The following is a 14,349-nucleotide window of genomic DNA, read 5'->3' as shown; positions in this document are numbered from 1 at the left end:
TAAGAGTGTAATGGAGACTCTTCTCTAGTGAGATTAGCTAAAATCCATCCAGACATTTGCCAGCTTTGCCGTTAGTTGCTTTTATGAAAGAAAAAAGAAAAAATCACTAAAGAGGTCTTAAAGCCGATAAATCTAGTGAGAAAGTCGAAAATTGGCACAACTTCTTGTGTAAATATCATGTAATAAATGAGGAGAAGTCTTTTTCCAACATTTTTACAAAAGTGTTTTGGTTCTGTTTTATAACCCATACCCCGGCTCATAGAGTGCCACTACAGATATCTATAATGACATCACTATTAACCACTAAGAGGCAACCCCCTGTTCTGAAAAATGAGACCAATGCAGAAGTGCCAGAATGTACAGTTCCTCAATTGACCACTAGGGGCTGGCCCCAAAAGTGAGCCAATCTTTATAGAGCCCCATGTTAAAATGTTCAACTTTATAACAGAATTTAATGTTTGCATCCTGGTACAAAAAAAAAATGCTTTTGGTCTACATGACAACTGTAGGGGGCGAATTATGTTAAGCCATGAAATTAAGAATATTTAGGGGCTTGGATTTGGATTTGACTGACGGTTGCATTGCAGTTGTCACACAGAGATACACAATAATGCCAAAAGTATTTGCTCGCCTGCCTTCACATGCATCTGAACTTGGGATACATCCAATTCTTAATGTGCATGTTAAAACTGGTATCGGTTACTCTTGGGCTTGGCATCTTACTTCCAGTGAAACAAACTTCTAATGCTTCAGCACACCAGGACATTTTGGACAATTTTATGTTCCCGACTTTGTGGAAACGGTTTGAGGACGGCCCGTTCCTGTTCCAACATGACTGCGCGCCAGTGCCCAAAGCAACGTCCATAAAGACATGGATGAGCGAGTTTGGTGTGGAAGAACTTGACTTGAGTCCTGACCTCAACCCGATAGAGGAGCTTAGGGAAAAAATTCGAGCGGAGACCGCGAGCCAGGCCTTCTCGGACCTGAACCTCATGAAAAGCCTTTTCAAAAGAGTTAAAGCTGTTAGAGCTGCAAAGCTTGGGCAAAAATATTAAACCTCATAGATTAAGAATTGAATATTATTTGGCAATATAGTGTAGCTGTCTGCTACGCGTTACTTTAGCTGGAATCATTGGCGTTTAACTTACCACAAGAAATGCAGGAGCTGACATGGAAAAAAATGAGTCGGGTAAGAATGGGGGAGATTATTCAGGAGTCAGGGATGATTCAGTGGTTAAGCTGTTGGACTACTAATCAGAAGGTTGTAGGTTTAAACCCCAGCACCACCAAGTTTCCTCTGTTGGACCCCTTGAGCAAGGCCATTAACTCTAACCTGCTCTGATGTACAGTATAGATGTATACATATGAGATAATAATGTACAGTAAGTCGCTCTGGACAAGGGTGTCCTGCTGGCCGTAAAATTTAAATGTATTCAAATGCAAAATAAAGTTTAAAATATAAATTAACCTTGGCCACTTTAGCATTTTATCGAAGCACAAGCTAGCAGAGGGTTTGTCCGGCTCTTAAATGGTAAGCCATTAAATTCAGCTGAAGCCAAGTTTGAATAATAAAACCATGCAAACCTCAGCGTATGATTTCTGCGTATCGTCATGCATGCCTTCACTCTCTTTTTATTTCCTTCTTGATTTACGTAAATATGCTCACTCACAAAATTTAAGTTAAGGATTTTGAGAGATTTCTAATCATTCTTCATTCACCTTGACGCAAAGTGATGTCGCATATTTCAAGAAAGAAACATTTCGAGACACGTTGAGAGACTCTTTTGTTCTATTTAACGTGATTAAGTACTGTAGAGGTATACTGTATTAGACAAAGTCAAGGTGAGACCATAATGAAACAGTCTTCATCATTAATTTGATTGATATCCAGATACAAAAAACTTCAACTAGCGCTTCTCATCACTCACGATTGCTGTTTACTTTTTTACGCATCTCCCTCTCTCATTCCTGAGTATATACGGAAAAAACCCCACTAAAGCATCACTATAAATATGAAATGTTTTTGCAGCCTTTTTATTTGTAGTAATGTGAACCTTGAATGCTGGATTGGCTCCGAGCTCCAGCAGGCAGCGGACGGCAGATGTGCAGAGGTTAGCGGCGGCGATGTGCAGGGCGGTGCCGAAGTCAAAATCGCTGCAGGTGGCATCCACTTCTGAAATAATGTAAACACTGAAACGTTACCTCGTTGAGAATCTGCTCGTCAGAGAAATCTGGTCGCTCGGTGATACTCGCTCACCTCCCGGCTGTGACGCCTGCAACACCACGCGGATGAGGTGAGGGACGTCGAAGTAAGCGGCGTAATGAAGGGCGCTCATGTTGGTCCAGCGGCTGCGCAGGCACGGGTCTGCTCCTAGAGATAAGAGTTTCCGGGCAAAACTCGCTGCACTCTCTGCATCTCCTGAAAGACAAACGGAATGAGATTCACGACTCTTTAAATTCCTCAAGTTGAGTTCACTAGCAATGAATATTACATTATAGCAAAAGAATTGAGAGTTTTCCCTCTTAATTACTAGTATGATCTAGCATTTTTACTAAACCGTCATCCAGGCCTTCTCGGACCTGAACCTTATGGATATAAAATTTTGTACATTCTGTAAATCCTATGTTAATGTATATATTTTATATTTTTCCATTTTAATTACATTACATTTTGTAACTTTTGTACATTTCAGCCTAAATGTTTACACTTTTATTTACTTTTCCATTTGTATTTTTGGGGGAAATTCTATATTTAGCCTAATTGTACTCTCTAGTGCAACGTTTTTTTCATTGTATTGTTACAACACGAACAGTCGTTTAACAGCTGTGTTTACAGAAACAGTCACAAACAGCTGCGTTTACAGAATGACCACAGACTTGTCGACATTTACATGAGAATATAAATTAAGAGTTTAATATTGACCTCTCATTTCTGTTCGCCTGTGACATAATACCAGTTTGGTTACAACCAGTTTAACCAGTTATGTTTTCGGATAAGTCAGGTCGAGATCGAGAGTTATCATTACTTTTATAATGTGTAAATTTTATCACTACTGGAATATGGGAATGACGTCACAAAAATGTAGAACTCTTATAATGAGCATATTATTATTATTATTATTTGATTATAAAAACTAATGAAAACAACTAAAAAAAGACATGCTGTGAACTAAAATTCAGTTCATCATATTGCCTACTGTATTTTGTGCTGAAAAAAAAAAAAAAGTCACCCTATACTGCACCACCGTGAGCCTTATATATGTTTATTAATAAAAAAAATAAATAAAAAGCAAAACAAATAATATCTAAAATGCTTTGGGCTTCCTAACCTGGTGGTTGTATAAAGCGTACAGTAGGACATTTTTGTTGCCCTAAGGGGAAACATTTACTAGATGTTGATTCATCTCAACTACTAATGAAAACTAATCTCGTTACTATTCTGTATCATCATTTAATAGCTTAATATTTGATATTTAGATGTATTTGTAAGAAGAGACACTCAAAATTCACACGACCCAACCAGTTTCCACAGTGTGACGTACACTCGCGTGCCTCACCTATGCCTGGTGCTCCGGCTTTACAGCAGTAATGCAGCAGGCTCATGTCGGTAAGACCATCTCTGTCATTGACACCGCAGCCTCGCTTCAGAATCTAAAGAATGTAGCACCAACACAAGTCTAATGTTACAAGCCAGTCCAAAACCAGGAAGAGGTGATAAACTTACCCGCGCTCCTCTCCAACCCACACACACACACACACATATATACAGTGTAAAGTATAACCTTTCAACATAATCCTGGCATGAGTGTATGTTTTTTCCCCCCAACAGCTGCAGAAGCCAAACACTGACCTCGTTACCGATGAGTGCTATGTTCTTCTGCACTTGAGGGACCCACTGTCTGAGCACCGCAAACAACTCGGGCACTGTGGTACGGGGATCCAACAGCACCACCCTACACTGAGGATCACTGGGGTCGAAGAAGGAAAACTCTGCAAAACAATAAACGAAACTAGATCAGTGGGACTGCATGTCTCAAACTGACAAGCTTGAAAAAGAAGAAGGTGGGTGTGTGTGTGTGGGGGGGGGAATCAATAGGCACAGTTCGTATCAAATCGTAATCGATTGTGGGGACTGCAGAGGAGCCTGTTGATCCATATTCAGTGAGACACCTAATTTAATTAAATTTAACCGAGGGTTAGGATTAAATAAGCACGCTTTTAAAAGGAAAGCGTTTAAATTGTTCTTGACAGGCCGATCATTACAACAGGCACCAAAAGAGCTTAAAGCTAACGCTGGGGTTTAAGTAAAAAACAAATCCATAATGACTAAAACTTTCTTCTTCCCCCCTTTGTAAAAGTCCATTTTCATATAGTGTTACACACACCTGATACTGGAGGCTCTTTCCATAACCATTCCACTAAATATCTCTACAGTATACGGAGAAGTTAACAATACTATTACAGTGGGTACGAGCGCCCCGCCTCGAACTCAAGTGCCCCCCTCGAGCCCCCTGCCTCGAACGCCCTGCCTCGAACGCCCTGCCTCGAACGCCCGGCCTCGAACACGCCTTTTTTGTTTTTGCATTTTGTGCAAGATAAAGTAAAGGCAAGACAAGTTTAAGGGACGATGTGTTTCACAATAAATTTGTACACCGAGGTACCGCGGTATTAATTCTAGAGTACATTTTTATCATAAGATTTAGTTTATGTGTTGCATCTGCCATACAAGTCCCTGTGTTTTAGCTCTATATTAAGAAACAACCTCATTACAACAATATGCTGATTAATGTTCTATTTTAGTGGCTCTGAAAAGTGTGACAGATATGATTAAATCAGAAAATAATAATGACCTTGTATGTATGAGCACACACACACACACTACTAATAGTAGTAGTGTTGTTGGTGGTTTTAACAGTGGTAGTATTATAGTTAATAGTGATAGTGGTGGTGGTCATGGTAAAGTTAGTAGTAGTAATGGTGGTTGTAGTACTGATGGTAGTAGTGGTGGCAAAAAAGGTAGTAGTGGTACTGATGGGTATAATGTTAATACTTAAGTTAGTACTAGTAGTGGTTAGTGTTAGTAGTACTGTACTAGTAGTGTTGGTAGTAGTAAAAGTGATCACTGGTTAGCAGACAGGCTAGCATGCATACACGGCTCGTACCGGAGTCAGAGGGCATGGGTGCGGATGCCACCTGGTGAATAACGGGGCGAGCGGGAGCGTGGGAAAGAACACGGGACCGGTCCAGGACTGCGTCGCCTTCCGAGGACTCCTTCAGCACTTCCTCTTTAGTCATCTCCCCCTCTGAGTCTAAACACAGGACAAACATAACACAAAGTCTAACTCGCTTTAAACGCTCCGTGCGTTTGCATAAAGAAATGCGGATATACAGTACAGTAGCTTACAGTGTGGGACCTAAACAAACAAACAAACAAACAAGTAAACAGCTTTGTGACATTTGTGACAACACATTTTTTAAAGAATTTCCATAACAGTATTTACTTATTAACTTACTTACTGTTGAATTCGTTAGGTGTGTTTTGCCTTTTTTGGAGCAATTAAGGTTCTGATTAAACCCATTTAACTTAAGTTCCCAGATAAAAGGCTAAAATCCAACCATAAGCATAACTTTTTTAATTCTGGCCTATGATTTACACCACAGTAATTTCCAAAACCTCATTCCGGAGAGGCGTAAAAATAGTCAATAGGCCTGAGACAGTAACTTCCCCAAAACCTTCCAGACTAGAAACAATGGTGTTAAAATCAATAGCGCTAGCCCCGAACGCTCTGACTCACCGATCCCAGACTCAAACTTGCTGCTTTCAGCTTCCTCCATAGATAAATAAGCGAACGGCGCTGCAGTCGAGTTTGCCGAAGTGTAAAAAGTGCCCGAGTGAATAAGCTGACCCGTCTGATCTCGGCAGCGTCTCCCATTAACACTCAGTGATCAGTCACGACCCCTGAGCTATTTATGGCTCACTGCTGCATTATCCCTCTTACAACAACACACTTGACCTACAACCTATAAACCAAGTTAAATTTGTTTAATATAAAAATAATAAAAGTGAGTCACAATCAGGATCGACAGCATGGATTCAAAGAAATAGACATTTTGCAAAGTAGAATAGGTTCTTGCTTTATTTCCTCCTATTAATTAATTACCGATGGGGTTACTTTTACATCAGCTTTAGAAGTTTTGCACAAACTATCACATAATATTCCTTTCATTTAGTTTAAGGCAAGAGGATGAATCGGTACAGAGATCGGTACACTTACATAAACTTCATATCGAGTATACTGTATGGAGAGTAACAAAGTAAATGCCATCTGTTACTGGATTTATTTTCACACATCTGTACTATAACTAAAGTGGTTTCATTTTGGGGAACTTTTTTACTTTCTTCTCCACTACACTATGCGACATCTATTATTCCATCTACATTATTAATGAGGAAAAACTGTAAGATGTTTGTCACCTTCATATCGGATGTGTCAAATTTTCATCCATGTTTCCCCAACATAGGTTCTGTGAAGGTGTGGTTAAATTCCAACAGATGTGCTGTGGACTGCAGATTTGACTTTATTTATTTATATGATTTATATTATTTCAATGATATTTTTATGTTTCATACATTGGAGGCACCAAAACCAGGAAATTCTCTCTGTCTGTCTAGATTTTTTTGTCTCAGCATCACACAGAACTGTCTGGACAGAATTTAATTACCCTTCTGCAGTCCTTAGATCTCCGCCTGAAGTTAAATCTGCACCATCAGTGAAATCTAAATGTGGAGTAAAAGTGATGTTATGAACAGTTATGTGTCGGATTTAATAATCTACTTTAAAATAATCTACTAATGCGCTACTGTCTCAATGTAAACAAACACCTGCACCAATAGATATTAATTAGAAAAGATAAAGTGAATATTTTGACTGGGATTAGTTCATATTTTCACTTTGGCTGAAATAACAGCGCTGAAGTGGTATAAGTGAATTTTAACACGCTGGAGTGGTTTTAAGACAAAACTTCATCTTTATCCTTTGATCTACTTTTTCCATTTCTCATCTGTGATTCACTCTCCGATTACCGAACAGGGAGTGTATTTGTCTGAGCACCAAAGAAGGACAACTTAGTGTAAACAAGGCGTAAGATACTCAACCTTACAGAATGGGATTTCTTTGTATTAATAAGTTAGACAGAGAGTTCTGCTGTACAGAGAGACACACAGACATGTACGTGGGCTTCAACCTCAAATAATAATAATAATAATAATAATAATAATAATAATATCACTGATTACATTAAAGATCAGACACATCAAGCCAACGATTAGATGTTTGTACCTTAAAAACACAGAATGTAACTTTTATAAGATCAGTTGAATAATAGCCTACAATACTGAGCCCCTGAAAAAGAAAGACAAAAAAAAAAGCTGATTCTTTGGAACTCATTCCAAACTGCACAATTGCTTTTTACAAGAAGAATCTGAGCAAACACGTAGCGGCGAGCTCTCATCATTCCTTTTAATGTGACATGTAATGGTAGCGCACATCAGAAATAATGGACTTAATCCACCACTGTTATTAAATACCATTATCAAACTTTCTGATGATGACACACACCCCTCCCTTTCCCTCCATCCTATAAATATTTGCTTTCTGTAATGGGAGAATTTCATTAACATGAAATAACCGCCATCAGTGCATGTTCATCTTAGATAACATCAGAAAGTACATATTTAGGATCAGTTTACTATGATTATTTGGAATAGAGCACAAAACGTTCAGCCGATAATGGTCAAACTAGTTTTATTCAGTTTTTTAAAAGGAAAAAAAAAACAATCGTAGAACAAAAATAATCAACATTGCACAAGTGCTTCGGCACTAAAAACTAGACAACGTGAAAATCTACTCTAATTATAGCAGAAATTCAAGCTGAAGCCAATTATGTTCGATTTAGAAAGACTGTTCTAGGATTTATTTGCCCACAGAAAATTCAAAACATGTCCCTAAAGTAAGAAGAAGGAGAAAGGAATAACAACAAAAAAAACAAACAAAAAACACCAGGTTTGTCATGCCAGAACTCCAGTTTCTTCGTACCCTGAGCAGAAGATCACATGACCATGCCGAGATCCAAATTTTATGTTTTGTTAGGATTCAGATCTATATTTGCAGTCGTTGTAAGTCTATAAAAAGTAATCTATTTAAAATTTCCAAAACATTTCAATAATATTTAATGCAAGTTTTGAGTAACTAAGTTAAACATATGAACAGGTTGAACTTTAACGGACGTGTATATTTCCTTGTATTAGTATGAAATTCAAACAATATGTAATATTGCTCAGTCATCCCGGGCTCTCAGTTCAGGTATTTTACCCGCCCTTACCTCTGCGGATATGTTTTGGCGCTAACAACTCGTGTTTTATCTCATCGTGGCGCTGCAAATTACTGCTTTTTACTATCCACGGTTTCAGACCATATGATACAAACTGGTTTTAAACTTTCTGCATAAAGAATAAACATACAGTCCATTGATCTGTCTATCCATCTCTGAAGGTTTAGTTTTTATAGTCTACTTTCCTTTTGTTTGTAGTAAGCCGTGCTATGTCGCGCTTTGGTTTGTATCTTCTGCATACTCTGTATGTACCGTATACACTATAAACTATCGCATTGATTGGCTTTGTTGAGTGATGCATACGGCCACGCCCAACTTGAGGGACAAAGCGCAAGATTCCTGGTATATCAATCATGCTTATTTATCACGAACGGTTACTTGGTCCGCCAGTTAGTGATGCCTGCTGTAAAGGGCCGCAGGAGGCCTGGAGCCTATCCAGGCAGGGTACACCCTGGATGGAGGTACAATAACACACTAAGGGTAAATTGAAAAGGCCAGTTAGCCCAACCTGTATGTCTTTAGACCTCGCAAGGAAACCGGAGTAACCGGAGGAAACCCACCAAGCACAGGGAGAACATGCAATCTCCACACACACAGACCTGAAGGTGAAACTTCAAAACAATAGATGGCTTAACTCTCTCTTAAAATGGTTCTGCCACATTTTTCAAACTTGTTCTTCATTCAAGACCACTTCTGTATGAGCAGAAAGCACTCAACCATGGATACTTCCCATTTCCACCCATTTTAAACAACAGATGCACAACGCAACTTCCTATTTCACTACTGGGAACACATGTGGCCAACATCTTCATCTCTGCTACATCCAACTCTGCTTCCGTATTTGATTAGCGTACTGGTCCTGTATCTGTCTTCCATACTCTTTTAGTCACCATGTGTTTTCCTGTGTTTTGGGTGTTACCAGTTCTTCCATAGCTCTCCAACTTAGATTAAAGTCAGCTTCTGCACTTACTGTACATTTTGCCTGCAAAACCATGGCATTTCCATAAGGTAACACCGCATACCACGTACACGTTTAATCATCTGTCTGGGGTTTGTACTTTCTAGTGTTTTAGATTCATATGGAATACAGCGCAGAACCGTAGCGACACCGAGTAAACACTGGATGTGTATGAGGACCTGGTTCCACTGGGTATTTCACTTTGAATGATGTAATGACTTTGTCTCAAAAAGAACTAAGCTTACTGCGTGCACAAAAGACGCACGCGAGCGGTGTAACTTAAGTCTTCAAGACCTGTTCTGAATGCTCGTTTTTATACACTCGCGGCATCCAATCGCTCGACAGCGACACCGAGGCGCGTCCTTGGCAGGCGACCACAGGGCTTTGGGGCAGCACGGAGGGCAAGACGCCTGGCTTAGTGTACAACTGTGCCAACTGTGTGAAATTTCAGAAGTGGCACAAACAGGTTCCAAACAGGTTCTTTATGAAGTATTTAACTTTTTAAACTTTGTTCAAAACAGTTTAAAGCTTTTACCGTACTACTGTTCTCATCGTGTGTGGGTGTGTGATTATTTTAAGTGCATTTTTTTGTTGTGGTTGTTTGTTTTTTCACTTATGTTATAGCACAAAGACGCCTTGTGGTATTTTTCATAATAAAAAAAAAGAAAAAAAAACTGACCGTTCTAGCACTGGAGACTCCTTTCATTAATGTCTAACAAAAGTCTCCATCCATGAAAACTATCTTAAGCTACATACAGAGGTGGAAAGTAACTAATTACATTTGCTAATTGATTAACCCCCCCCCCCCCCCCCATGTCCTAAGAGATAGTCTGTAGTCCCAATAAATAAATGAATAAACAGACAACAGATGTCTCAACACGGTCAAAAATCTGTCGTCATCACAGTAATGGCGAATGCAGCATCTGCCTGATTACTCAGCCACTGGTCCTGAGGAGCAGAGAGTAATTATTCCATGAGTTAAATGTGCTGTTGTTATTATTATTATTAGTCGTGTCCAATTCCTCCCCGTCACTAGGGGACTCCCACATTAAAGCTCTCTCTAGACCTCCGACTGAGAGGTTACAGCATCACCCGGGAATCGAACTCGCGATCTCCGGATGATAGGGCGAGCACTTTACCACTGCGCCCCGTGTACAACTATTCTGAAGCACCTATTGCACAATCTCAAGCTAGTGCGTCTGGCGTTTTTGTGAGCGTAAAAGTAAATCTTTATATAAATTTATTAAGGCCACCAGCACCGATCTGTGCATAGGGCAATGAGTGTTTCTTGTTGTTTCCGTAGCGGATAATTTTTACGGGGCGGGTTGATAGCCCCACGCCCAACCCTTCTCCTTTCTCATCCGGCACTTGGGAACCAGCAACGGCGGAGCACACACACACACACACACCCATTCACACACTATGGGTAATTTGGGAACGTCAATTAACCTAACCTACATGTCTTTAGACTGTGGGAGGAAACCGGAGTACCCGGAGGAAACCCACCAAGCAGAAGGGGACAACATGCAAACTCCATGCACACAGAGATGGGAATCGAGCCTGGCCGGGAATCGAACCCGGACCCTGGAGGTGCAAGGCGACAGTGCTAACCACTACACCACCGTGCCGCCATACAACAGTCATTTTACAGTGATCCATCTATAACCAAAGAGACTAATGCAGCAGCTCTTCAGTACTTTAGTCGGGTCTGGTTCTCCCTCTCCGCTTCTCCTTTCAAATAGAAAGCTCTGTTTATGCACTTTCGCAGTCACGCTTGTCATTGTGTACAACTCTGACTAGCCAATACCGCCGTCATACCCCAGTGCAGCTGTGCTCTATGCTGGTATTTGATTTGACTATTTGAGTCCATTATTTCTGTGCTGGATTTCTCATCGATGTAACGTTAAATGGTGCTGAATAAGATAGAACACATCTAAATACACCCACCTGTACATTCATATCTGTAGGCTGATGGCTGATTGTGGTTCTTATCTAACTTTATTCCTGAACTTTATTCCTCCTGATCTCTTCTGTACACACACACACACACACACGCACTGATTCATTTTTTTTCCCCCACAGGAACACATGTAAATAGAATTAATTCGTTCCTAATCAGTATATGAACTACATTCAAGTTTTAGAATAATAATAATAATAATAATAATAATAATACAGAACAATACACACAATATATAGCCAAAAGTATTTGTTCTCGCCTGCCTTCACATGCATATGAACTTGAGTAGCATCCAATTCTTAATTCATAGGGTTTAATATAATGGTGGCCCCGCCTCCTTTGCAGCTACAACGGCTTCAACTCTTCTGTGAAGGCTTTCCACAGGGTTTCCAGAAGCGCATTTGTAAAGGTCAGCCACTGATGTTGGGCGGGAAGGCGTGGCTCGTAGTCTCCGCCTCTAATTCATCCCAAAGGTGTTCAATCAGGTTGAGGTCAGGACTGTGTGGGACAGTCACAGAGTCTTCCACACCAAAAGTATTCACTCCCCCTATCCAAATCATTGAATTCAGATGTTCCAATGACTTCCATGGTTACAGGTGTATAAAATTAAGCACCTAGACAAGTAGACCACTTCTGTACACATCTGTGAATGAATGGGTCGCTCTCTGGAGCTCAGTGAATTCCAGCATGGTACCGTGATACTGTAGGATGCCACCTGTGCAATAATTCCAGTCATGAAATTTCCTCACTAATAAATATTCCACTGTCAACTGTTAGTGGAGATTTCTTTTTTTTTTTTTTTTTCCCCGATAAAACAGTGTTGTCATGATGTGCGCGCGCGCGCGTGCGCGTGTGTGTGTGTGTGTGTGAAAAGAGTGGAGGAAAGCTAACTGTGTAAAACGAGAAGCGGGAGGGCGGAGCTTACTGTAGATTCACACACACACACACACACACACACACACACATGCACACACACACACACACATACACACACATACACACACATACACACACATACACACACAGCGCCTCCACGCACAAACAGAAACACTTATCGGTCAGGATTTGTTTTTATTTTTTTTAAAGGTAAAGTGCAGTTTAATTGATTTTATTTTTACTTTATATTTTGTTTTAATTATTTTTATGTATTTATTTTTTGGGGTGGCTGAGGAAAGAATAATTGCAGTTTCCAATATTTCTAATGGGGAAATTTGATTTGCTTTACGAGTGCTTTGGAATACGAGCCCGCTTCCGGAACGAATATGCTCGTAATCCCAGGTTCCACTGCATGTATATATATATATATATATATATATATATATATATATATATATATATACATACATACACACACACACACACACATATGATGCACTTGGAGATGGTGTGTATGTGTGTGTCAGTGTATTTGCAGGACACTGAGAGCCATTGCACCCAAGACCATTTCCATGCATGTTGCATACACCTGACCAATAAAAGTAATTCTCATTCTGTTTTTGTGAGCTAAAGGTAAATCATACTTGTTCATTTTTATGTTTAAACTCTGACAATAAATCAAATCATTGACCTTGTCACCTCATGTCGTCATGCAGCAAAACAAACAACCACAAAATTCCCAAAAAAATACAAATAAAAATCTACAACTAACGAATCTAAATCTCCATAGTGATCAGAGTGCATCACTTTTTTCCTTTTTCTTTTTTTTCATCCTAACCCAACTGGTGTGCTTTCTAGGTGGACTTTCCCTTTAACAGTGATGCACTGGGTGATGCTGGTGTCCTGATCAGGGCCTAAACTTCAGCAGGTTCATCATTATTAAACACATTACATCACACAGACACGGGCTCGAGGACACGGTGTTGTATCAGGACGCAGTGGAGTCACAGAGAGAGAGAGAGAGAGAGACGGGCACCTGCAGCATGGCTGCGCGTCTTCCCCAGCTGATTGAGGCGGTAACCCATAGCAACCAGCAGCAGCAGCAGCGCAACGCTACGTAGCTAATGAGCTTCGCGTCTCAGATCAGCGACCTCGGGAGCGAGAAAAGCGCCAAAATACCTGCGTGTTTCTGCAGAACAACCGAGCGGCTCTGCTCGTTCAGTCTCCGGTTCTTTAATGCTCATTATGAGAAGATCCTCATCCTCCTCCTCCTCCTCCTGCTGTACGCTGCAGACGGCTTGTCACATCCACTTCCGCATACGATGACGCATGCAAAAAAAAAAAAACGCGCAACAAAACCCCGCCCACAACGAGGTTGCCAGACGCTTCTGTTTTACTCTCTGGTGCTGTGTTGACTTGATGAGATTTGTTCATCTTTCTCATTACTACAGCGGCAAAACAAATGAACAAACCTGAAAACAAATTTAAAACCAAATTAGCAAAACAAAACCAAAATAACTAATATCTGACTGGCCGAGAAGTGCAATACAAATAAAATAAAAAAAAACAGAAAACAAATTAACAAATTCAAAAACAAATTATCAAATCTGAAAAAAAAAAAACTCAAAACAAAATAACAAATTCAAAACCAGATTAACAAAACGGAAAACAAAACAACTAATATTTGACTGGCCGAGAAGTGCAATACAAATAATAATAAAAAAAAAAAACAGAAAACAAATTAACAAATTCAAAAACAAATTATCAAATCTGAAAAAAAAAACTCAAAACAAAATAACAAATTTAAAACCAAATAACAAAATGGAAAACAAAATAACTAATATCTGACTGGCCCAGAAGTGCAATACAAATAAAAAAAAAAACAGAAAACAAATTAACAAATTCAAAAACAAATGATCAAATCTGAAAAAAAAAAAAAAACTCAAAACAAAATAACAAATTCAAAACCAAATTAACAAAATGGAAAACAAAATAACTAATATCTGACTGGCCGAGAAGTGCAATACAAATAAATAAAAAAACGGAAAACAAATTAACAAATTCAAAACCAAATTATCAAATCCGAAAACAAAATAACAAAACCCAAAACAAAATAACAAATTCGAAACCAAATTAACAAATCCAAAAACAAAATAACAAAGCC

At 39.5% G+C, this 14,349-nt stretch overlaps 1 protein-coding gene across 2 annotated transcripts in view; it reads right to left on the bottom strand.

Annotated features, from left to right (window-relative positions):
* The window catches only part of zgc:103755 (uncharacterized protein LOC449988 homolog), a 77,004-nt gene extending 63,542 nt beyond the window's left edge, over positions 1 to 13,462 (bottom strand). The window contains exons 1-6 of one of the 2 annotated variants that reach the window (XM_053509226.1): positions 13,365 to 13,462; positions 5,163 to 5,309; positions 3,851 to 3,990; positions 3,558 to 3,651; positions 2,258 to 2,419; positions 2,055 to 2,173 (exon numbers count right to left, since the gene is read on the bottom strand). In XM_053509226.1, the coding sequence (XP_053365201.1) occupies positions 2,055 to 2,173; positions 2,258 to 2,419; positions 3,558 to 3,651; positions 3,851 to 3,990; positions 5,163 to 5,295 (648 nt within the window). In that variant the 5' untranslated portion in view covers positions 5,296 to 5,309; positions 13,365 to 13,462. Of the gene's footprint in view, positions 1 to 2,054; positions 2,174 to 2,257; positions 2,420 to 3,557; positions 3,652 to 3,850; positions 3,991 to 5,162; positions 5,310 to 5,795; positions 5,886 to 13,364 lie in introns of those variants that run through there. The other variant, XM_053509225.1, reaches the window with a different exon arrangement.
* Positions 13,463 to 14,349: the final 887 nt, after the last annotated feature.

Source organism: Clarias gariepinus, chromosome 13 (genome assembly GCF_024256425.1).
Source record: "Clarias gariepinus isolate MV-2021 ecotype Netherlands chromosome 13, CGAR_prim_01v2, whole genome shotgun sequence".
In the NCBI taxonomy this organism is placed as follows: Eukaryota; Metazoa; Chordata; class Actinopteri; order Siluriformes; family Clariidae; genus Clarias; species Clarias gariepinus.
This window is presented reverse-complemented; position numbering and strand designations above follow the sequence as displayed.